The 25,774-nt window shown below is 36.8% G+C and overlaps 1 protein-coding gene across 1 annotated transcript in view; it reads right to left on the bottom strand.

The window, feature by feature from the left end:
• Positions 1-25,774, bottom strand: part of PPFIBP1 (PTPRF interacting protein, binding protein 1 (liprin beta 1)) — a 158,245-nt gene that overhangs the window by 42,697 nt on the left and 89,774 nt on the right. The window contains exons 4-8 of the mRNA XM_008569442.1: positions 15,463-15,561; positions 13,825-14,030; positions 4,119-4,205; positions 2,884-2,997; positions 1,853-1,984 (exon numbers count right to left, since the gene is read on the bottom strand). Coding sequence (XP_008567664.1) covers positions 1,853-1,984; positions 2,884-2,997; positions 4,119-4,205; positions 13,825-14,030; positions 15,463-15,526 — 603 coding nt within the window. The 5' untranslated portion in view covers positions 15,527-15,561. The remainder of the gene's footprint in view (positions 1-1,852; positions 1,985-2,883; positions 2,998-4,118; positions 4,206-13,824; positions 14,031-15,462; positions 15,562-25,774) is intronic.

The raw sequence follows: 25,774 nt of genomic DNA on the forward strand, positions 1-25,774 counted from the left end.
AGTTCTTTAAAAAAAAAAAAAAATCCCTGTTACCTTTTCTGTTTCAGAGAACTCTCTCTTCAGGGCTTCCACAGGAACTCAATTTCAGAAATCTGTGCTCTTAACAGAAGGGGGCACTGTTGAATGATGCTAACTAACCATCTCCCATCAGCAATTTCTGGGACAGGCAAGTCCTGAATTTTCCAAGGTTTAAAACAACTTTTGCCCCCAATCTTTCAGAAATGCCTATACTTCTTCCCCACTCCAATAACTCCTTAGAAATTAATATCCAAATGATCTAAAATGCTAAGACAGAATTAAAGGATTTTGGATTCATGAAACGGCCAGCAACACATTTTATTTTTATTAAGGGACCAAAAACAGGAACATGAGCCTATTCAATTTATTTTTAATTTTGAAGGCTATTTTAATTATCTTCATATAGAAAATCACAAAGTTTATCAAATATTCTATAATCTCTGGGTATGTGCATACTACATTTTACCAATAGTGTTGAATATTCATTAGAAAATTACCAGGGATTGAATTTACTCGAAGTTTGATGACCAGATCACTTTACATGAGTGAAATAAGGAACAGTGGGGAAAAAGTTTGATACAAAATGCAGACAAATTCAAAGGATTAATTTAGCTCTGGGGTTTTATAAAAAAATCAATAAGTAAAACATTTACTGCAATTTAGTCCCAACATTTGGTTAATATCTCGTACCCAGACTAAACTAACAATAGTAGGTTCAGGCTTCCACTAAACTTAGCATGTACAATGTAGAAGGCCACCTCAATCCCACATATCGATATTTCTTTTCCTGCAGCAGAGCCAGCTCCACCACTATGTTGTCCATCTGTTCATCTGAGTTCTACTATTACCTTATATAGCAACTATGGGGTCAGGGAATGACAAAAAGACTGAAAAGAGGAAAATATGAGAATAAATTTTTAAAGAAAGCACAAAAGCGAGAATTTTAAAGAAACTGGGCAAATTTCCAAGTCCTTTTCTAAGAATCCCAGTCTCAATCATGTAAGAAAGATGCTCATATGATTGACAATGAACTTTAAGATTAAAACATGAACCAAATTAAAGATTTCTTTTTGCTATTGAGGAAGCAAGACATATACAAAGGTTTTCCATTATAGTTAGGTCTTTGACAGAAAATTTAAGTTTGTAAGTAGCAGTGGAGTTTAAACTTCATTACCTCCCAACCTATGAGGACTTTCACACAGTGGATAATACATGCAACGTACATGGTAGCATGATGGCATATAGTCAGCATGAAACAAATGTTTGAAATGAAGATAGAAAGGAAACATAAAGAATTTCTCCTCTTTCCCTCTTGGTACCCATTTTCTAACCCAGTACAACACAAAATAGAGAGAAAAAAGGCAGGGATATGACCCTCAGAAAGAAGAATTTCCACAGCAAATAGATAGATTAATCAAACAAACAGATTTCAAATGGATGTGCCTTCTCCCCACCAACAAAACAACAAACAAACTAGAAGACCTGGATTAACAATAAAATAGGGAGAACAAACAATGAAGCTTGTTCGGACACTGAAATGGGTATTTCAAGTTGCAGTATCTACCCTGAATTTTATAAAAGTATAGGGAGCCTTATTTAATTGGAATGCTTTACATGCAAAATAGACCAAAAGTAGAAGGTCAAACTTAATGACCTCTAAAAAGCTCTGTGATTAAAATTTATTCTCAAAAACAAGCAGAATGAGGGCATATAGTAATTAATTGCCTCCCCTGCACACCTCCAAGGAATCTCAGCTTTGCCCTAGGAATATGTGTGTATGTGGGTGTGTGTGTGTGAGAGAGAGACAGACAGACAGCTGGATGGCATCACGTACCTCTGCGTCTCTGAACCTGTCTTCGTAATCCAATCTGTCCTTCTCTACAGCTGTCAGTTTTAACTTCAAGTTAGATATTTCAGCCATCAGATCCAACTTCTGAGTTTCTAAAGATGTTCTACTCAGAAGCTCCTATTAAAATTTAAGAAATATAGCCACAGGTGAATTTGTGTCATTTATGATTGTAAAGCAGCAACTATCAAGTAGAGGATGCAGTGAAGAATAACTATTAAATATACGCATTTTTAAAAAATTGTTTACTTTAGATACCCCCCTTTGAGCAGAACTAAACCCAGGTCAGTTTACTGGGGGAGACATATATAAACAAACACACATATATAAACCTTATATATTCTTAGGCCTGATGGTCACATTGGTGATGATGATGATATTATGTTTGCTATGTGCCAGGCACTGTGCTGACATACATTAAGTGGTTCAATTCGCACAACAATCCTATAAGGCAGAAACTCTTGTTATTCTTATTCAACGGGTGAGGAAGCAGAGGAAAAAAGAGGTTAAGAATTTGCCAAAAGTCATACAGCAAGGAAATGGCAGAACAGGAATTCAAACCTAAGTGGTTTTGTGCCAGTGTGTACTCTGTCCACTATACAAGTATTACAGGGCTTCTCATACATAACCACTGAGAGAGTGCGTGCGTGTGTGTGTGTAAACATTACGAGGTTTCCCCAATAACAAAGGTCATATATGGTACTTAATCTTTTTTCTTAATCATAAAATATAAGCTCATGGTTGAGTGTTAGGAAACCACATGAATGCAAAAAGAAGAAAAATTTTAAAACCTACAATTCTATTAATATTTTAGTCCAGATTCTAATTACATAAACACTCTATATTGTGTGTATGTGTTTTGAGACCTGCTACTCTAGATTTTTGTTTTAAATGTGCCTAGGTGAATCTAAGTGAATCTCGAAATTTACCACTGCATCAGAGCAAACACAACATAGATGTGTAGCATCTCAAACAGTTCAGCAGGAAAATTCCACCTTGGTGCTGGCTTCTCCACCTACCTGCTGCAGCATTTCTTCTGTAGCATTCAACTTCTCTCTGTGCTCTTCAAGACAAAACTCCAAATCTCGAATCTTCTCTCCCTGAGCCTCCACCTGGTCTGTTAACACACTTACCTGTATACAGAGCAAAATACTGTAATGAGTTAGAAAGAATTTGGGTCCCATTGCTTATTTCTCTAAATAGAACAAAAACTGGAATGATCTCACCACTCATATGGGTGTAAATTTTAGATATCTGAGAATTAAGAAAACAGTGGTCCTTCACATTCCTATTTACATGTTGTTTTTTGATGTAAGGACTTCTATTCAATTTTGGAGAAAGTGAGTGCTGATTGGGAATGTACAACACTTTACAGGTTAAAACCATTTCAACCATTTATGGGAGGTGGCATGTACACAAATTATCTCTTTTTGTGTGGAGGAGATACCATTAGAGGTTAAGAGAGTAAATGAAGTTAATGTTTGAAACAGAAATTATCAAGGACTATTCAAATTTGTTAGTTAAAGAAGAATAAGGAAAAGAATCCAGGGAGTTCAAATTCCATGAGATCTCTCCAGATCACAATGATCACAAGTGTGTTTAAAGGCAGGATGCAATTCAACATTCTCAAAGGTCCATGAGGAGCTGTTGGGTTAGTCCTTCATCCTTAGTGCTCATTGCAAATCGTTGCAAATTTCCTCAGTGATCACCAGCCTAGTAAATATATTTCAATTCATTTAGCTCAAAATGCCAAAGTAAAAATATTTATCAAGCGCTGAAAACATTATAAAAAAGCAACTCAAATTTAGGCCACAAGCAGGACTCCACTCACTGTTGTGTTTTGTTTGGTCTACTGTATCATTTCATATATTAAAAATATATTGTCAGATTCAGAAATATATGTCTATTCAGATTTTATCCTATAGATATTCATATATCTGAATTTCTGCTATATCTTAAAAAATATTTTAAAGATCAGATGAGATGACAGATGAGATCATAAAATCAGATCAGATGACACTGTGCCTATATTCAGACTGGCCCTTGAAGAGTAGAGGCCGATTAAGGGCTGGTCACCCAGACTGGGTGTACATACCCCTATTCAGCTGCAGTCCCCACCACTCCCTATTGTGTAACGGCCTACTGTTCTTATTTCTATTAGGTTGCTGTAAGCATCTGAATTTGCCATGCCAATTTAAAATAGCCTTTGTGTAAGTATATCATGAGGAGAGATAGACATTTAAAAATCACTTGCCTGAAGAACGAGGGATTCTTTATCGTTTTCTAAACGTGCTAGCCTTTCTTGATACACATCTCCATTCCCAGGTAGATGTCCATTTGTCTGAAAAGGAAAATAACACAGGTAAGACTGATCCTCTTTAACACTGACACACTGTGGGTAGAAGAGAATTGCATGTTTTTAATCCAAGGAGCCCGAACTGAATTCAGCACAGCTGTCAATGCCATTAACAGAAAATACGAGAATGTAATTTGGTTCATTTACCTCCAAATAGGTAAGACAGGCACATTAAGCAATTAGGCATGTTTTCACCAAATTAAACAACTTATCAAGGAGAAAATGACCCAAAAGGAACAGTGGCTACTGATATTCTTCACTGACAGTAGACACACACACAGAGGCATACAAAGCTCTGAGTGTGTGCTGGGGCATGATCCCCCCCTATTGTCCCTGAGTGTTCAGCGTTGCTAATACTGGGTGTGGACAGTGGTAATGACCTGTGACGACCTTCCACTCTGCCACCCCCACCCCAAGTTCCACATCTAGGACTACACATGCCTGCCTTTAATTGGGAGACAGCAGGGGCAACTTACACCACAGGCTTCTTCCTCCCTATTCAAGTCTCCAGATCATAGAACAAATCTTCCCTGACTCTTTGAAGCCTTGAGCCTTTGAAGTCTTTCTCTCTTCCCCTCAAAACTTAAACACTGAGTTCACAATCACCTCCCCTGCTAGCGCTGACTAGCCATGCTTATCAGCATTTTTCCACTGTCTTGAGCTCATTCACTGCTTGTGAGTTTGCTTGTTCATATGTACTGTGTTCAGCTCCTGGGCAGAGCTTGGAAACTAGTGTCGTCTTGTAACCTCCACATCTGGTTTAGTCTCTGCGAATACTGATCTTACTCTTTCTTTCCCTCCCTCCTGCCTCCTTTTTACCAGATTTGTGTATGTTTATGGTCTTGTAACCTCCACATCTGGTTTAGTCTCTGCGAATATTGATCTTACTCTTTCTTTCCCTCCCTCCTGCCTCCTTTTTACCAGATTTGTGTATGTTTATGCATATTATAAATGCCTAAGGAAGTATAGATTGAGAAGGAAAATAGAGATTTTTTTTCTCAGTTATCTTACATGAAAGTCATGAAAGTGACACTTGAAAAGGCTCACAGAGCAGAAAACATAAAAACGTCATTTTGAAATTTAGTAGTATGTGTGTCTTTCATAATCTCCTTTAAGTAGTTTATAACCATATAATAGGTAATCCCAATAGAACTTCCTGATTCCTCATTCAAATACAACAGAAATAAAAGCCAGTTGGAATCCAAAATGGTTGGATGGAGCTATCCAAAGTTCAAGTTGATCTCCTGTTCCCCTGAGACTTAAAAAGCAAATAACACCTTCGGATTTAGAACCATAAAAAATACAAACTGTATATCCTTACTGTCTAGGGCACATCTGAGGTGACATCTATCATTTTTCCAGGATTAACTGCTATTATTTTTCTACCTTTTGAATTAATGTTGTTTCCAGTATCAATTCTGGTAATAACAAAAGGTATGTGCTTGGAAAGAAAAACAAAACAAAACGGAGCTTTAACAAGAAAGAAAATTCCAGGATGTTTCTTCTAAAAACTTAGGCTCACTGAATATGTTTCCCAAGAGACCACAAAAGAATCAGAAACTAATTGATTAAGTGTGTGATGCATATTTAGAGTGGATAAAATTTTTAACACCAGCTGCTTGACCCGCATACCTGTACAATTACTACAGCCTAAGTGTGTTCATGCTGTTAACTGAAGTACCCAGAATTAAATTACAGTTATTAAGAAGAGCATGATGGAGTAGTCGAAATGACTACCAGCCCTGGGACTACCACAAAAATGAAATTCACATAACTTCTTCAGGACTGTTTTTTGGAAAACAGCCAGGACGCATAATGCATGTTCTCAATCTAAAAAAGTGCCAGAGCAGGCCCTGTCCACCTTCAAATTCCTCATTTTGATTATTACCATTAACAACCATCTGGTATTTTTGTTTTGTTTTTCTTTTTTTTTTTTTACTGAATCATAATCAGTTACATATTCCTGGGGTTCAATGTTGATGTATGTTGATCAAATCAATATTATTAGCATATATATTATTACAAATCATACTTATTCTTTATGCCCCTTATCCAATCTCCCCCCATCCCCCCTCCCACCTCTGATAACCCTAGATTTCTTCTCTCCTTCCGAAAGAGTAATGGTTCCTCTGTTGATTTGTTGCCTGGATGATCTGTCCAGTGCTGAGAGGTGTGTTCAGGTCCCCCAATATTATCATAGAGGAGATGCTTCTGCTAGCACTCTGGAATGGACAGCCATCTGTTTTTAAAACCACACATAAGCGATGCTTTCTAAACAGATACATTTCATAAGGTAGAAAAAATGCTTTCTATTCAGCAAGCACAAGAAGTAAAACTCATCTTCCTTCTAACTGGAGGAAATTATAGCAAGATTAGCAGTGTTTCTTCTCAAGCTACTGCATATGATATGGAAACGAGATGTTCCAAAACCAGTTCTCTAAAATTATCCTGAAATAAAAACAAACACTGAAAATGGACTCAGTGAGAGTTCTTTTGTTTCTCAATTCTGTGTTTATATTTACATGCACACATAACAATCAAGAGTAGTTTAATATTTTTTTAAACATTAAAAGTCACCATAGAAACATAGAGCAAAATTTAAGAACCACGACTGGAGTAGTTTACATACTTGTGCTAACATATCCAAGTAGGTAAAGATCTGTTCTATCCATGTGTTTATTTATATCTCTGCCAATTTGTTGCTTTTGCCTTAAGAGTGTTAGAAGGAGGTAAATTCCATTAGGTAAATACCCTACTGTCTACCACCTCCCTGTGCTCTTCCTACCGGATCCCTCAAAATCTCCCCATCCACAGTATGCTCTCTCACATACTAATTTTATTCCTTCTTCATGGACTTTCTTTCCGACCCTTTCGTATCATTTCCTCATCCTTTAGTCACTTATTCTTCCTAATAGTCTCTCAGTGCAAAACTGTCTTAATTTCTTTTGATTCTTCCTCCATGATGCGTATAAAATCCTAGCACGTAATTAAAAATGTACTTATATAAACTCTTGAGTTCATCTGACTTCCAAAGCACTGAAGAACAGCCTAAATTACTTTATTCAAAATCCCAGAGATGCCTTCAAAATAACCCTTTCTATTTTAGCTCTTGGTGCAATCGCTTATTGACCACATTCAATCCAGCTGAGCATTTAAGTCAAAATTGGAATCAGCTTGGGAATTTCAACAGTACGGTATCCAACTAACTGTGTGTGGAGGGTCAGGGTGGGAGATCCAGCTCTGCTGTAATATTGATACTTTGATTTAATTAAAGACCTTATGGTGTTCGCTAGGTTTTGCTGGCATGACAGGGAGAAAAGCACCTAAAAAGCTTTATTCCTCATAAAATTATAGAAGCCTAGAGCTAGCCAGGAACCTCACCTGAGAATGCAAATTGCAACTCACACGGCAGGTGCTACATGTAACATTAGGGTACCAACTGCCTTTCCCTTCACCATCTAAAGAAAAGATCTTCATTTTATGTCAATTTCCTTTTAATTATCAAGTAGAAACATATAATCAAGCATGAAGATATAAAATAAAAAAAAGTTAACATCTTGCCTTTGTGCCTTTGTTTAAAAAAATTTTTTTATTACAGAAAATTTTAAATATGTGTAAAATTAGAGAGACGAGCATGATGAAACCCATATACCTGTCACTCAATTTCAACAGTTATTAATTCATGGCAGGTGGGAGTCTTTTGTCTGATATTTTTACTTATAGCATCATATTGCATTTTCCTTTGACTTTCCAGTTCTACTGGTTTGCATTAGTCTGCAGTGGTCTTCCCTGTTTCCCCCACCTTCATTTTGCTTTATTCCTGGGTTCTGCTGTCCCGACTAAATCCAAAATCAACATATGAGCAGCAATTTGCCACAATTATACTTATTTATTTCGTAACACAAAAACTCATTTTGAATGTTAACATTCCCAAATCAGAATGGTGAGTAACTAAATTAAAATGGGGAAAAGAAAAGGAGTCCCATTTTATAAGGACAAGTGTTAAGAAACAGTTGGACTAGTATTATTACATATATACAAATACACACAAATTCTACCCAGTAAATCTAATTATTTTTAAAATTAATTTTAAAAACTGTCATACTGTCTTGATTTCATAATTCTATTTTTAAAAATTCAGTACAAAAAAAGAGAAAGTAACGCTCCGTTCACTAAATCTCCTTCAATTAAATATTCTCTCTAGCTACCAAAAGAAATATTTACTATAAGGGTGTCCTAATCAGTATTACATCTCTACCACTACATGCAAACATGGGAGAAGAGATGGAGCCAAGACTTGAATCCATCAGCCACAAATAGCACAGTCACATGTCACTTGGGTCCAACACCACAATAAGGCATCTCACACTGCTACTGTCCAAAGAGTCAAAGAAAATGATACCAGCAACAATGGAAATCAAGCCACCAAGCGGAGGCAGTACTCTGCTCCCGAGTCCTCTTGAGGGCGTGGGCTTCTGCAGTGGGGAGAGGGGTACAGGTTGAAAATACAGCATTATCCTGGTCACAGATGTACTCCAGGCCCCTGGGTTATAGGAGGATAGAGAAAAGAAGGTTCCAGTGTCCCAGAAGCTAAGCCCCAGCTCCTATCCTGTCATAGTAGCATATTCACTCATTTACTCCCCCATCATTCATTGATTCATTCAATATCTACTGAAAGCCAGCTATGTGACAGAACACATATCTAGCAAAAGAATCTCTCTTCTACTTTGGGAAGGATCACACGAGATCAAGAAAAAATGTTGTCCATATTGTTCTTGTCCCTTATTCTTTCTTAACTCACTTTCATAAAGGAACAGAGAAATCTCTTTTCACTCAATCCTAACAAACGCCAGTAGCCAGAGATTCCATTAAAAGATATCTTACAACTCTCTCAACTGAGAATTCTACAGACTGGTTCAATTTGTTTTCCTGTATCTGTGGACGCTTTTCTTGGGAGTTTACCAGAAGCGTAAGGGAAAGCTGCTTTAATTTTAGTTAGGATGTCTCAGTGAGACACTGCATAACTCAAATAACTATGATCACTTGTGGCATACAATCTTCAGATGTACCTTGTTTGACAAGGCCTGAAAAAACATTCCCTGAAGGCGCACATGAAAAGAGAAGCTGGCCAGAGAGCAGCAGGGATCAGAGGATGGTGGGACTGGAATGGACCATGTGGCTGGGAATCAGGGACTCAGGGGGAACTGCCAGCAGCCCTGGAGAGAACATGTCCCATGGCTAACCCCTTCAAATTATGAGTATTTTTATTTGTACAGAAACTTTAAAAAAAGGTACATGTGGAATTAATATTATCTAATTTTTTAAATGTAGAAATAAGAAAGAAATGTATTATAATGATTTAATAAGTAAGAAGCCAGCCAAGAACACCTCATCTCTCCTATTTACACCCTACTTTTCTCCTGGGTTACAATGCCTGATTTGGAGTTATCACCATTGGTATTTTCACTCACTCTGTTGAAAACTGTATTTTTATAATCTCTGCTGACTTTGAGATTGCCTCATAATGAAAACTGCCAAATAATCAGACACTTTTGGGATTTCATTATCTAATCTCCCCACTGCTGCATATCCAGGTCATGATCCTCTGTTTCGTCTACAGGAAAAAATATTTGAGGAATGTTTTAGGGCAACTCATTAGGTTAGACCTAAAGGAAACAATAACTACTTGCTTGGTGCAAAGAGTTAGACATATTTTTCTAATTCCCCTCTTAAATCTGGAGCTTATGATTCACGTAATTCTCCATTATTAATATTTATGTTAACACATGATAGCATTTCACAATCAAAACTGAGAATTCTTCCTCAGTAATTAGACAAATATGTCATATTCAATAGTTTTTATTTATTTATTTTTTTAACTACAGAAGACAAACTTCTGAAAAGATTCATTTGCTTCTAGAAGCCTACAGCTATACCTGGCTCAGGCAAAATAAAATAAGAACTACAAACGCCCAGCTGCACACATGAAAAGATTAGTATAAGTCTTAAAGTACATGGACTCTCAAGTTGGCCATCATTAATAACGAATGATATCTTAATTATGTAACTGGTATCAGTAAGAAGTTTTTCTAAAATATTTTTCCATGGTTTGAGAAATGTCACAAGAAGTGAACTATGTATGAGTGATTTGTAACCTAACTCCTCTTAATAACTGGACACAACTCTCTCTCCCTCATTGTCAAGAGATCCTGTTAAACATCTTCTCTCTACTCTCTATGATCTACTCTTCAATATTACCTGCTTGACTAGCCTTCTGCCAGGCTCATGGGAAATTGCTCAGCACACATCACCTCATGGGATCCTCATAAGAAACAATCATCCCCATTTTACAGATGAGGAAACTGAGACATAGAGCTGAAGAAATTTTCCCAAAGTCATACAAGCTCCTAAGGGTTAGAGCCAATGTTAATATTCAGGTCTGCTGTCTCCAGAGCCTCAGTTGTAACTGCCTAGGTACAACCCTGCCTTATTTATCATTTTGCTGCTTTTTTATAGCTGGACCTACTTTGTTATTTGGATAATATTCCATTTAAATATAAAGGAGAATTTGCAAGGATTCTGTGTTCCTTCAGTTCTAAGATGCCATCAATTTTTATCACACTATTAATTTTTTTTAATTGTGACAATATACACATGTAAAATTTAACATCTTAAACTATTTTAAGCATATAATAGTATTAAGTACATTCACATTGTTTTGCAACCATCATCACCATTCACCTAAAGAACTCTTTTCATCTTGTAAAACTTTAACTCTGTACCCATTAAATATTATCTCCCCAATTCCCCCTCCCCTGACTGACAGTCACCATTCTACCTTCTGTCTCTATGAATTTGACTATTCTGGCTACCTTATTACCTAGAAAAAGAAAAAAAGGAAGGAAGGAAGGATCCCAACTAAAATGTATACATATCCTCATTTTCAAGTTCATAAAACGTATCCCCCCTTCTGAAACATTAAATGGGAGAAATCTAATATTATCAGCAAATCATTAAATTATAAGCATGGTCTCACTGGATTCCCAATGCCAAATCAAGTACTCTTTTGGTTCTAAAAGTCAAGTCTACCCTGGTAGGTGTGCAGAGCCTGCTTGCTTCACGCCTGTGCCTCTGTCATTCCAAACACCTTTTCCTGCTCTCTTCTTCTCACTTTGGTTTTTGCCCTTTGCCATCTTTCTTCTTTCATTCTTTGTATGTTTGAGAAAACATACTTAATTTGGAAGGTTTGAGGTTGAGGGAATACATATCAATAAGTTAGATAGACATGAATTAATTCGACAAAAAACCCTTCTCTCTCTGGACCCCTATCTAGTTTATTTTGTTTATTGTTGATTTTAGGATGAAAACTGGATCTTCATAAGTTCTGTAAAGTATTTTTCACTTTGTAGATTTTTAAGTTTAAAGTGTCAAATATTAAAATAGAAAGCAACTAAAACACAAACCAACAAGCCATTATCTATCCAAGAAACAAATTTAAAACAACAACTTCAGTTCATTCAAATGTGCATTCCACTTTAATCATTCATGGGGCATCATTCATTACAAATATAATTTTTGAGCACCTAGTGTATTCCAGGCATTGTTCCAGGCACCAGGGATACAGTGTTTTTGTTTTTGTTTTAAATAAAGGCAACGATCTCTGATTCACAATGCTTACGTTCCATTTGGAAATACAGAAAATAAATAATATAAATGTGACAAATACACAGTACATAAGAAAGCGGTGAATGCTAAGAAAAAATAAAGCTGGGAGACATACTGCAAAGAATCAATGTATGAAATCTTAGACAGGGGGGCAAGAAAGGGCCTCACTGAGGGCACAGCTTTTGAGTAAACACCAGATTATGAGGGAGCTAGCCATAAAGATATTGGGGGAAAGAGCTTTCCAGGCAGATGGAACCGCCAGTGTAAGGGCCCTGAGACCAGTTTCCCTGGCAAGTTTGAAAATCAGTAAAGAAGCCAATGTGCTTGCTGGAGTGCAGTGAAAAGGGGGAAGCATAATGAGATATGAAGTCAGAAAGTGATGGGGAGCAAATCCTATAAGGCCTTGCAACCCACAGTAAGCACTTCGGTTTTTACTCTAAGATGTGATGCTATTGACAGTTTCTGGAAAAGTAGTGAGTGACGTGATCTAACTTGTATTCAGATATCGTCATTATCACTTTTTATCAGTTCCAGAAATACTTTAGCAGAACATATTAAGCACATGTTAATGAAAATGTTTTGGACACAAGTCAAAAGTTCAACCAGAGATACTCTCCTTAAGCTATGGCTGCCATTGCTGGCCTCTGGATGTGGCCTAGGAATGGGTTCTTCTATCACTAGTAAATTCCTTTCTCACCACATGCTGAATGGTCAGAAAAACATAAAGTAAGAAGGGGTGAGGTCAGAAGTAGAAAGAGGCTAAGGAGTACACTAGCAAATACCTACTTTTACAGCATGAAGCAATCCCCAAAGAAATCAGCAAATCTGGACCCTTAAAACTCTGGAGGAGAAACTTGAAGAGCAAATATAAAACACAATTATAAAATATCATGTACTTTAAAAAATAAAATAGCTCCAATCATCAAGGTTGTGTAGCTGCACCACCACCAAAAGATGGATCGTACCGTTTGCACTCAGAAATGGAGGAGCAAATCAGGCAAGAACATAAGGACATTCAGCACAGGACTGGTTGGGGGCACCAGTATCTGCGTCTCGTCCCATGAAAATGTCTCGGCTGTAGGACGCTCTGTTAAGGTTCACAAAGCAAGAAGTGTTTGTTTCTACCACAGATCCTAAAATACATCTTGATTCTTTCATACAATTTTCATTAGTTTTTATACAAATGCATTTAACTCATAAACGTATTGCAGCATCTTACTAAAAATTGAGTATCCTTTAAATACAAAATATCACCTTTCCCTTCTCTTTGAAACTGTTTTTCTCACATTCTTTAGGTTTTATGTGTTCACCACATATTAAAACCATGATATCTACCACTGTGCCAGAGAACGGGTAGCTCTGCCCTGTCATCAATTTTTGAAAAGGATGCCTAGAAAGAGGCCTCGTTGTTCAGTGAATAAGAACACCATTTAGAGCCCAACTCCACAACTTAACCGAAGAACTGCAATTAAAATGATTGCCACAAACCACTAGATGGCACTTCATGTCAAAGATTGCTACAAACCTTTGTTGCTTTTTGAAGTGTCTACACTTCCCATTTAGAAATGCCATTGGGTCCTTTGCAGTGAATGTCCCAATATTATTGAGAAAGCATCTATTATCTGCAAGGTTCTTTCCCTCATAGGACTATTTGTTTTAAGCCACAGTAGGTCATTCAAGAATAATCTAAAAGCCAGTCCATTTTTGTGGGCAGAATCAGGTGAACTCTTGGCACTCATGAAACGTACACACACAGCACTTTTTTAAAAACCTACCCTCAGAGTCAAAAGGGACTGGAATCTCTTAAGGGATAAAATTGGAGCAAACCTGTTGCTCTGTAATTTTTTTTTATTGTTCTAATCAGCTACTCTAAGTTCTAAATTTTGGAATAAGCAACCAAAGAGTCACAGCACAGAACGTGTAACATGCAGATACATACCATTTGACTCTGAAGCCATTCAATGAGCGTTTCTGCTGTTGAATCTGGGATCTGGCATCTCAAGCCTTCTTTCTCATCTGTCTCCATCATCTCCAGCAATCCACGCAGGTCTTCCACGAGATGCAGAGCTCGCAAGCTTCCCATGAATGGAGAGGTGGGAGATTGGCAATCAAAAATTCCATTAGGATATTCCAGGGCCTTAGAACCTAAGTTAAAAAAAAAAAGATCAGAGAGAGAGCAATAGGATCTATGCTAGATAAAGCACCACAGGATGAAGGTGGTAAACCAGTCTAGTCCCAGTGAGGAACAATCAAAACAAGAATAGGAAGGAGATGATAATTCAATCACGTAAATCTCTCCAAGTCTTGTTAGACGATGCAAGATAAAAACCACATACTTGATAGTAAATATCAGTTGTCCAGTACTTAACAAGGAGGCCACCTCTTAGGTACAGACAGAAAGAGGGTATGGTGGGCTTTGGTGCAAGATGTGCTGGCCTCACACACATGATGAGTAAGAAGGTGGCATATCAGTTCAGGGAGAGCCTTGCATTCTAGAAAATACAAATTTTAGAGACCCTAAAGACTTCAAATTCCCTGAAAAGGAGTTTACCCACTGAGGTGGAAATTGCATAGCATAATCTCAAAGAGGACCAGTTCCCAGATAACTTAACAGAATTTAATTTCTGAAGTTCAATAAATTACAGATGTGCATTTGTACACATGTGACAGCATGCCTATACAAACATTTTCCCTCATGATTTTGTTTGCAGCCTAGCATCAAATGCTCTTGTTAACATCAGCTTTAAAATATAGTTTTACAGCCATTTCATTTTTATTACTTACAAGAAAAAACATTCTACTACTTAAATTCACACAACTGACCCACAGCCCATTCTGAAAGCAATCATATATATCTCTTCATTTCTTTGATTTTTATTTTCTGGTTTGTCAAATATACATACTACTTTTATGCTAAATATCAGTAACTATTTTGGCTATCACCTCACAAGTCTGAAGGTCCTCCAATTGGAAGACACCCGCAAACCAACATGTGAGTTCTCTCTGCAGCTGGCCACCTGGCTTGATCAATGCGGACAGGAACTCTCTTTTAGCCAGTTCATCCACTGACCTTCCTAATACTGAGCCAAGTGATTTGGATCAAAATCTGCCAAACTATAACAACAGTCATTGTTGATATGCTAGGCACAAAGTTAAATGTATCATTTAACCCTTTTAATCAATCCCCTCATGAACCCTGTAAGGCTGAGATGAGAACCCAGAAAAATATAAATTGAGGAGAGTATGTCACGGGAAGGTGGACAGTAGAGCAGTGTCCCTCAAGGTATGGTCCACAGACCACCCACACCAGAATCACCTGAGATGCAGATTCCTTATCCTTAATCAGAAACCTAGGATGGAGTTTCAATTTTCAACATTTTAAAATAAAGTCTGAGAATAATTCTGGTAGAAAATGGAGAAGAGGAACAAAGATGAAACCACAGGGAACCTAAAGGCATTGCAGTGGGCCAATAAATAAAAATAAGAAAAAAACTGAACAGCTAATAAGAATTGTAATTAAAAAGCCAGGAGAGCAGAGTAAATGCCATCGTTCCAACTTCTACAGGATGCAGATTACCTGCGATAATACCATCCATCTGCTCCAACGCCGCAGCCAGCATGTCACTTGCATCACTCATCATTTTCTGATTTGTCAAGGCCAAATTCCAACCTAGATCTGAAAAAACAATGATGCTATCATTACGTCCTTTAAATGACACATTTGCTAGTGGCTTTGATAGCTCAACCTCAAATTATAAATATATAGAGAGAACTTCAGAGGTAGAGGAGCTGAATTAATGGAGTCATTTAATGAGCCATAGCCAGTCATCTACTGTAATGCAAGACCATGTGCTGCACCTGTATATGTTAATAAAGGAGATTCAGTTCTTGCATGCAAAGTGTTTGAAATCCAGTAGAATGGTTTCCATGCTGTATTCTTTAGAGCTAGAGGAATCTGTGAAGGGAATCGGGGATGGCTGTGGAAGGTCACTGAAGGCCATGAAGGGTGCTGGAGGACAAGACTTTTTTCTCCCTATATCAGTCCCAACAAGTCTCTGCTCTCTTAATTTTGTTTTTTTCTTTTTTCTTTTTCTTTCTGTATAAGGGGTTACCATATTATCTAAGAAAAGGGTTTATTAACACATATACTAAACACACCCCCCCACTGGTAGTTTGTAATGTAACAATAGCTATCATGTATTAAGTACCTAAAGTGGCCTCTATTCATTTCCAAAAGTATCCACAATCCTAAATCATGATAGCAATCCTATAAAATGGATTAATTTGTGTCCATTTTATAAACGATGATTGAAGACATTTGATATTTGCATGGAAATACAGCAAGCAAATATAGCAAAGGCCAGCTTTTAACTTAGGTCTGTCTGACTTCCACCATAATACCGAGTTTCTGTTTATTTGATCCTCTCTGAAAAATAGGTTTATGCTGAAATTGTGTCAAAATCTACTCATTGTTTTACGTGTTAAAAAAAATACACAGAAATTACACTTGCAAAAAAAATTGGTCATTGACAGGAAAGAGTTAAGACTGTGTGATTTTCAACATTCATCAATGTATTTCACACAAATCAAAACCACATTGAGATATCATCTCATCCCAGGTAGACTGGCTATTATAAAAAAGACAGAGAATAAAAAATGCTGGAGAGGAAGTGGAGAAGGCGGAACCCTCCTATGCTGCTGGTGGGACTGGAAGTTGGTGCAGCCATAATGGAAAATGATATGCAAGTTCCTCAAACAACTACAGATACAGCTTCCATATGATCCAGCGATTCCACTGCTGGGTATATACCCGAAAGAATGGAAATCATCATGTTGAAGGGATTCCTGCACTCCCATGGTTATCTCAGCTCTATTTATAATAGCTAGGAGTTAGAACCAACCTAAATGTCCATCATCAGACAACTAGATAAGGAAAATGTGGTATATATACACAATGGAATACTACTCTGCCATAAAAAAGAATGAAATACTGCCAATTGCAGCAACATGGATGAACTTAGAGAAAATTATGTTAAGTAAAACAAGCCAGGCACAGGAAGAGAAATACTGCATGTCCTCACTCATAAGTGGGAGCTAAAAAATTAAACAAAGAAAGAAAAAAAGATACAATAATCACAATAATATGTAGAACTTTCAAAAGGATAGAACAGAACTGAAATTACCAGAGGTAGGAAAGGGGAAAAGAGAGGGAGGTAAAGGAGGAATTGGTAAAGGGGCACCAAACAATTACACTGCATAATGCTGAGTATACTAATTATCTTGATTTGAGCATCACATATTGCACACTAGTATTGATATTCAACTCTGTACCCCACAGATATGTACAATCAATGTTTCAATTTTTAAAATTATTTTTAAAAAACAACAATCAATGCATTTCAGGTATGAGACTAAGCACCCATGTAGATATAGATTCTCCCAGCAGGCCTGAATAAGAATATTGCTATTATTTTACAGATACTGTAGTATGGCAAATATCTGCAGGGAAAGGGTATGCTGTTTAACAGACACCTTTGCCCTCTGTTTCCAAGCAGCCAGATCTCATTTACTATTTTATTTTCACAGATATATTTATAGTTCTAGTATCAGCTTCTTGGATCGGTGGTCTACTATGTATGCATTCTAATAAAATGCCATATGATTGTGTGAAACATTACTTCGATTTTATAGTAGTTTCATCTAAGAATTTTCTAGAACTCTACTCACTTCAGAAGGTATAAAATATCTGGGCCAGCCCGGTGGCGCACTGCTGCAGTGCACCGCTTGGGAGCGCGGCGGCGCTCCTGCCGAGGGTTCGGATCCCACATGCAGACCGGTTCCCGCTCACTGGCTGAGCGAGGGGCGGGCGCAGCACCGAGGGTTGCGATCCCGTTGCCGGTCCCGGTCCGGTACGGGCGCGACACTGAGGGTTGCGGTCCGTTGCCGGACACACAAAAAAGACAAAAAAAAGGAAAAAAAAAAAAAAAAGGTATAAAATATCACTACCATTTTATGTGGAAATACTACAGCACAAAAATACTCAAGGTATGTGTTTATAGTCACCCAGAAACCAAGGTGTCAACAAGCTAGGTTATGAACCTAGCTAGTTCTAAAAAATTAACTCACACACTTAGGTAGTGCAGTCCAAAGAGGTGGGGTACAAATTTAATAAGCACACTTCAGGATGAAAAACTCAAAACATGAAAATTGAGAACATAAGTGATTAAGCTGAATTTCATAGAATGAAGTAGTCTAGGGCTGGCCCGGTGGCGCACTGGATAAGTGCGCCGCTTGGGAAGCGCGGCGGCGCTCCCGCCCGAGGGTTCGGATCCCACATACAGACCGGTTCCGGCTCACTGGCTGAGCGAGGCGCGGGACCAACACCGAGGCTTGCGATCCCGTTGCCGGTCCCCGGTCCGGTACGGGGGCAACACTAGGGTTGCGATCCGATGCCGGACACGGAAAAAGACAAAAGACAAAAAAAAGGAAAAAAAAAAAAAAAGAATGAAGTAGTCTACATTCTCTTTCATTTTTTTTTTTTTTGCCTTTTTTCCGTGTCCGGCATCGGATCGCAACCCTAGTGTTGCCCCCGTACCGGACCGGGGACCGGCAACGGGATCGCAAGCCTCGGTGTTGCTCCCGCGCCTCGCTCAGCCAGTGAGCCGGAACCGGTCTGTATGTGGGATCCGAACCCTCGGGCGGGAGCGCCGCCGCGCTTCCCAAGCGGCGCACTATCCAGTGCGCCACCGGGCCGGCCCCTACATTCTCTTTCATTTAAAAAGCTTTAAATATACCCTAAAGTAGCATTTTCTATATATACGTTTATACATGTGTACATATCAAATAAAGAGACACATGCCAGGCTTAGCTATAAACATGGAAATGCCAATAAAACAGAGTAATGCCCACATTAGAAAAACACACTCACCACCCTCATTAAATTAGAAAAATAAATATTGTCTTTGTTAGCAGCTATATTTTAGTAAGAGCATAAACACTTTTTCAAGTATGACAGGTAGTTGTCTATTTCTTTTTTGTTCTATTCAATGAAGCTTTCAAATGCTATGACATGGAGGTATGAAACAATCTAAATCATGCTTCAAAGAGATGATGAACCAGTTTTTAAAAAATTTCCAATTCATTAGAGGCCAATCTTTTGTTTAATATAATAAAAATATGATGACAATATTAAATCACTACAACAGTTTAAAAAGTCTTACTCTCAATCTCTATATCATGTAGCAGTCTACATGTAATAAAAGGGGAAGAAACTAAATAAACGTAAGTAATAAATATGTATATAATATGGTTTGGGTGGTAGGTCATAAGGGGAGGGGATTGCAAAGTAAATAGGTGGTCAGGGAGCAGTGATAATATCAAAGGCCAAAGATCTCTCTAATAAATTAAAGGTAGTTAAATGTAGGTGGTTTAGTTCAGTCGTACTCCAAGTGTAGAATTTCTACAAATCAATCAAAAAAAAAAGATGAACAGACACTTAAGAGAAGAGAAAACATTTCCAACCAACAAAAATGTGAAGAGATGCTTAATATCATTAATCAAGGAATTTAAAACAATGTGACACTGTATTATGCCCAGTCAATTAGAAAAAAAAAAAAAATTGATACTGCCAAGTGTTAGAGAGGATGTGTACTCACATAATGTCTTATAGAGTGGTGGTGGGAATGTAAAATGGTTTAACCACTTCGGATAACAGTGCAGCATGATCATCTAAAAGTAAACATTCGCATTCATTTTCAATACAGCAATATTTACTCCAAGGTATAGAACTAAGAGCAATACACAAATGTTCATGGTAGGACTCTTTACAAGAACAGAAATATGGAAACAACCCAAATGTCCATCATCATGAGAGGGGATGAATAAACTGTGGTATAGTCAAACAATGGAATGACATACAGTTGTCAAAACAAACTAAAGCAACATATGTATAGTATGGATAAATCTATGCAATATAACAAATAAAAAGTCTCCAGTAAATTGTAAATTCAGCAAGACATTTTAAAAAGTTAAAAGCAATTAGATCTATATATATTTAATTGGTCTTATACATACAGTCATGCACTGCATAAAGACGTTTTAGTCAACAACAGAGGACATATACAGCAGTGGTCCCATAAGATTATAATGGAGCTGAAAAATTCCTATTGCTTAGTGATGTCATAGCCATCATAATTTTGTGCAAAACGCATTACTCACACAGGAGCAACAGGCTATATCATATAGCTTAGGTGTGCAGTAGGCTATACGATCTAGGTTTGTGTAAGCACACTCTGTGATGACCACACAATGAAATCATGTAATGATGCATTTCTCAGAATGTATCTCCATTGTTAAAATTCACATGTATATATCAGTAATTGATATATATTAATTATATTGACTATATATATATAAATTTTAGAAATACATACAAATTCAATATAACTACACAGAAAGAAAAAAGGGAATGATAACAAGGTTACTGCCAAGTTTTTGAGTTGGCTAATAATTCAAAAGTGCTTATTATATTACTAAAAATAACAAAATGGAAATTCCAGTTTTGATAATGGTGGAACAAATTTTACTGGACAAACTGTCCCACAAATGATACAAAACACCAGATAAAATATAAAAACACTTTTTGAAGAAATTTGAGGGAGAGGAACCAAAAGCAGGTAGAAACTGGAGAGAATTTAGTTCTTGAGAAAAGGAAGCCATAGGGTAAGATTCACACTTACACAACTTTCACTTGCAGTCACACCCAATCCATGTGATGCAGCATGGCTAGGACTCATGAAAAACAACAGCAATCTTACTGGCTCAAAGGACAGAAGGGTTTAAAATTCTTACATTTACACAAAGATGTTTATATTAATTCATGGTAGATTGTGATAAGAATACATAATGCAATCCACTAAAACTAAAAAATAAAGAGATATAAGTAAAAAGCTAATGGAGTTGATGAACAGAATACTCATAAAATCCTCAATTTTATTAAATCCAAAAGAAGGCAATAATGAAGGAACAATGAACAGATAGAAGAAAAAACATAAAATGCCAAGATAGTAGACTTAACTGAACTACATAAATAATTATATTAAATAAAAATGGAATAAATGCTAATAATCAGAAATGTCAGACTAGTTGAAAAATAAAAGACCTAACTATATGCTATTAATAGAGGTGTATTGTAAATATAAAAATATATAAAAGGATAAAAAATGAGATACCATGCACTTCAAATCAAGAAAGATTACTATAAATAAAGAGAAACATTTTATAATGATAAGAGTTAATTCATCAGGAAGTCATAATTAGCACAAGTGATTTCTGCAACTAAGAACAGAACTCCAAAATACATGAAGCAAAAACTGACAGATTTAAGAAAGAATTAGACAAATTTAGTCCACTTATATTTAATGTAATTGCTGATATGGTTGGATTTAAGTCTAATGTCCTGTCTTTTTTTTCTTTGTTCCATCTATAATTTGTTCCTCCTTTACCTTTTGGATTGGCAGACAAGGTAGGATTAAAAAAAAACCCAATAATCCAATAATATAGAATATTTGAGCAACATTATCAATCAACTTGACCTAATTCAATTTATAGAACAAAGCACCCATATGCAGAATATACAGTTTTTTCAGGTCCTCATACTATATTAATCAGATGGGTCATGAACGCAGGGCCATAAAATAAGTCTACAATTTCAGATGGGTTTTTAAGAACTACACAGAATAAGAACTGTAACCTGAAGTGCTAAAGAATTAATACTAAGCATGGCATTTCCATATTTATTAAAGTTTGGTGTTGCCTATGGCTTGAGCTATTTTAGAGGCAGCCTAACTTAGTAAGCATCTGTGTTGATAAAGCTGTATTAATTTTCATAGCAAGGTCAAAGTACGGAAGGTTAAAAATGGAAAGGCTAAACAAAAAGGCTTCAGAAAACCCCGTGCTCTAAAAAGATTTTCCTGTATCCTCCAAAACTTTTCAGAGAGGAAAATTCCTTGCTGTTCCTTACATAGTTAATTAATATAATGGAATATTATTCTAATACAATGGAATATTACTCCACAAAAAAAATATTAAATAATACATGCAACATTATGTTGAGCAAAAGAAGCCAGACACAATCGACAATTTACTGTATTGTTCCTTTTGTATGAATTTCAAGAACAGGCAATCTATGATAGAAAGTAGAACAATAATTACTTGTAGGAAATGATGAATGATTGAAAGAGACAACAGGGGATTATCTGTTTAATATTTTGATTGGGGTATGGCTACACAAATTTATACATTTGTCAAAACTCATCAAACTAAGCAGTGATCTTTAAAACTTGTGAAGCATTAAGAATCCCAATATCATCTAAGTTCTTTATTTTAACTGGGAAAGAACCATTAGCTGCTGGATAAATGTTGAAAGCATAAAATGCATTCAAAGCCTGTTTAATGAGAAATTCCTTTAAAACATACGTATTAATAGCATTGTTCAGCTTCTAACTGAGGCAGATGCTATTGGTGGCCCATCCATAATCTCAGGCAGTTAAAAGAGATTTCAGGGAGCCCTCTGCCACTGCATGTGGTGGGTGGTCTGGAAATGCCAGGGGATTAACGTTCCTTGGGAGCAGTCTTCAACTTTAAATACTCCAGCACATTTTCCCCTTGAAAGGGATAACTGATTCATATAATCTACACTAGTTCCCAGGATTACCCAGAGGATTAAGCTCCACTCAGACTGGTAACTTGTTTGATAATGCATCATTTATTAGTTCTCTTCTTTGTTTTACTTTTCACATTTCGCTAACAGTCTTTCCTAGAATTACTTTCCAATAAGACATTTGTACTTGAAAAAAAAAACCAAAAAAACCTCAAGTTGTACTCGTATGTTTAAGATGTGTGTATTTCACTGTATGTAAATTGCAACTCAAATTTTAAAAATGAGGAACGAAGAGGATTGTTAGAAATTAGAAATAAATCACATTTTAGGAATGAACTTAATAAATAAATGGATGAATATAAATAGACATGCATGGATCTACAATGATAATGTGTCACAAATTGAGGATAATGAATAATCCAATTATATGTACCTGAAGTCCAAAACAAAAGGGTCAGAATATCTAACCCCCTTTGTTCTCATTCTTAGCTTTCTCAGAAACCTGCTGATTATAATTTGGTCTTTTGGGTGGACAAATCCATTTAGAAAATTAAAACTTTAATATCCAATAATTCTCAAAAGGTAGCAAATTTATTTCTGGATTCTAAATAGCTAATCTATTCTTCTTTGAATGATTCACCGAAGGGAAAGTTATCAGAAAACATAAGTACCACAACAAAGGACTGCAGCTTGGGTTCAAAGTCATAGTTCATGTTGGAGAAGCCCCTTATCTGTTGGCTGATGAAAATGGCAAAGTGAAGCTCCGCTTGCAGGAGTCCTCAGTCGAAAGGTACCGTACTCCAATGGTTTAATGAAAACAAATTTAGGAAAGTCTTGGAGAAGCAATCTCTTGGGGGTAACATTCATATATTACAGCAAGGGACCAAACAAACAAGCCAAAACAATAGAAGTATGTTTAGGGTCTACTTCAAGTGTGGTCAGGACCCACTTAGAGCAGATTTGAATGGGGTAAAATATCAGGGAAAGTTCCAGCCATGGGTGTGGTGGCTAAAGGGTTGGCAGAAAACCACAGTTTTTTGAAGGGTTGCTGACTAACTGATGTTTTAGGTCAGGCCCGCTGCCCAGTCTTTCTGTGGAGAAGAAAAGAAAGGCTGCAAGAAAATGACCAAGTTTGTTTTGAACTTTGGTGAGAATAACATGTGTCCTAGCTTTCTCAGCTTTCCTGAGGTAAAATGTTTGGATTTGAAAGTGAACTTTGAACTTTTTGGCCAAGCCAGATACAATTCACTGAGATTTAGACACTTAAAAGAAGAAAAATCCTCAGAAAAAGAGAGAAGTTTACATATATTCAACTAGACTTGTGGAACGCTACATTATTAGGTGGTCATTATGAAAACAGAATATATTTTCAAACAAATTACCCACACATTTCTCACCAGGTTTTTTCCCCCTGAGATGCTGCCTAGGGAGGCTAATCAATGACACAATGATTTCCAATGTGTGCAGCAATACAATCTTGCACAGATAAACTGTCTTAGAAACAGAAAGACCAAAAGGGAGTAGGAGAAACTACTAGGTCAGTGGTTTTGGAGAAGCAGCATCACCTGGGAGCTAGTTAGAAATGCAAATCCGTGGACCCCACCCTAGACCTACATGACCAGAAACTCAAGGGGCAGGCCCAGCAATCTGTGTGTTGACAAGCCTTCCAGGTGACTCCCAGGTGCACCCAATCGCTGCACAGTACACTAAGCACAAGCCTGTCTTTCCCCCTTGGAACAAACCCTGCCCAGATGAGGTGGGAGCTGACTACCAGAGTCAGTAAGGGCAGAATTCCTCTCCCCTCGCCTCTGCTTCTTACTTTCAATCTAAAAATAACAGTTCGAAGAAGCAACTCAGATTTTAACTCAAAGTGTCTCTCCCTTAGTATTTAATCCTCAAATACTAAGTCCTTACGTCTGCAACATATTAGAGATTCTTATATAAAACCCTCCTTGATTTCTGATTCTCTGCTATGTATCTGTCATCACATATTTTCTCCTCCCCACCCCATTAGCCTATACCCGTTTCACCTCCAGTCTGCTCTAACATCTACAGAAAATTAATTCTCAATCACTTGAAAAGGGCAATATGGTAAGAAGTGGGGGTTGGGGCAGGGACGGGGGGTATTGGTGGCAGGGGTGATATCTAATGTTACAACACATAGTTTAAAAATTGTTCAGACTGGAAATAAGTATAATATCGATGATATAATTGGAAACTTGAACACTACATATTTGATAATAAGGAATTATTATTATAATAAACAATTATTAATTTAATAATTTAAACTATTAAAATAATTTAATTATTTTAAAGTTATAGATAATGCTATGACAGTTATCTTTTCTTGAGACCTTATTTTTTCAAGATGAGTAGCAAAATATTCATGGATGAAATAATATGACATCTGGAATGTGCTTTAAGATAATACAGTAGAGGAAAATAAGGGTAAAGTTAGAGATGAAACAAGATTAGCCATGAGCTGATAATTGTAGAAGATGGTAGATAAGTAGATGGGAGTATGTTACACTCTTCTGTCCATATTTTTATATATATGAGATTTTCCATATTAAAGTATTTAAATGTTTTCATCATTATCTTTAAACTACAGGATTTTCAAACACTTTTGACCATGATATATTGTCTTAGATATTTTTTCTACCATAACCTTAAGCATACAAAGGGCTCACCAAATATTTACAAAGCAAATAATATAAAACTTGTTATTTTAACCACCTACACAAACACACACACACGCATGCACACACACTCAGAAAATGGAACAGGCTCTTGGAGAGAGAGCATTGTAATGCAGAGCATAAAGAAGGGAGTATTAATGACAGTGCATTAGTCAAAGTTACTTCTCTTGTTCACTAAAATGAAATGCCACAAAATACTATAAGGCAAAGCTGGTAAGTATTCAAATAAAGGAAGCAGCAAGAGAAAGTAGGACAATGTAAAAAGAGATAAGCCTTTCAGCTCTCTGCTATTAATATTTAGGAGTGATGACCAGAATAGAGTTGATGAAAAGGTTCATACAATAAGCCAAGATCTTTTATTTCTTGAATGAAAGGATGTTGCTGCTATTGAAAAACTGATGTGTATTAAATGTCAGTTGATTGAAGATCTTGTGATAAGTTGAAAGAATGCCCCATTTTCCTACATCTACTCTTATTAGCTATTATCATGACTACATAAAGAAGTTATAAATTTGTCCAAGGTCGCTCAA

Source organism: Galeopterus variegatus, unplaced genomic scaffold (assembly GCF_000696425.1).
Source record: "Galeopterus variegatus unplaced genomic scaffold, G_variegatus-3.0.2 Scaffold496, whole genome shotgun sequence".
Lineage (NCBI taxonomy): Eukaryota > Metazoa > Chordata > Mammalia > Dermoptera > Cynocephalidae > Galeopterus > Galeopterus variegatus.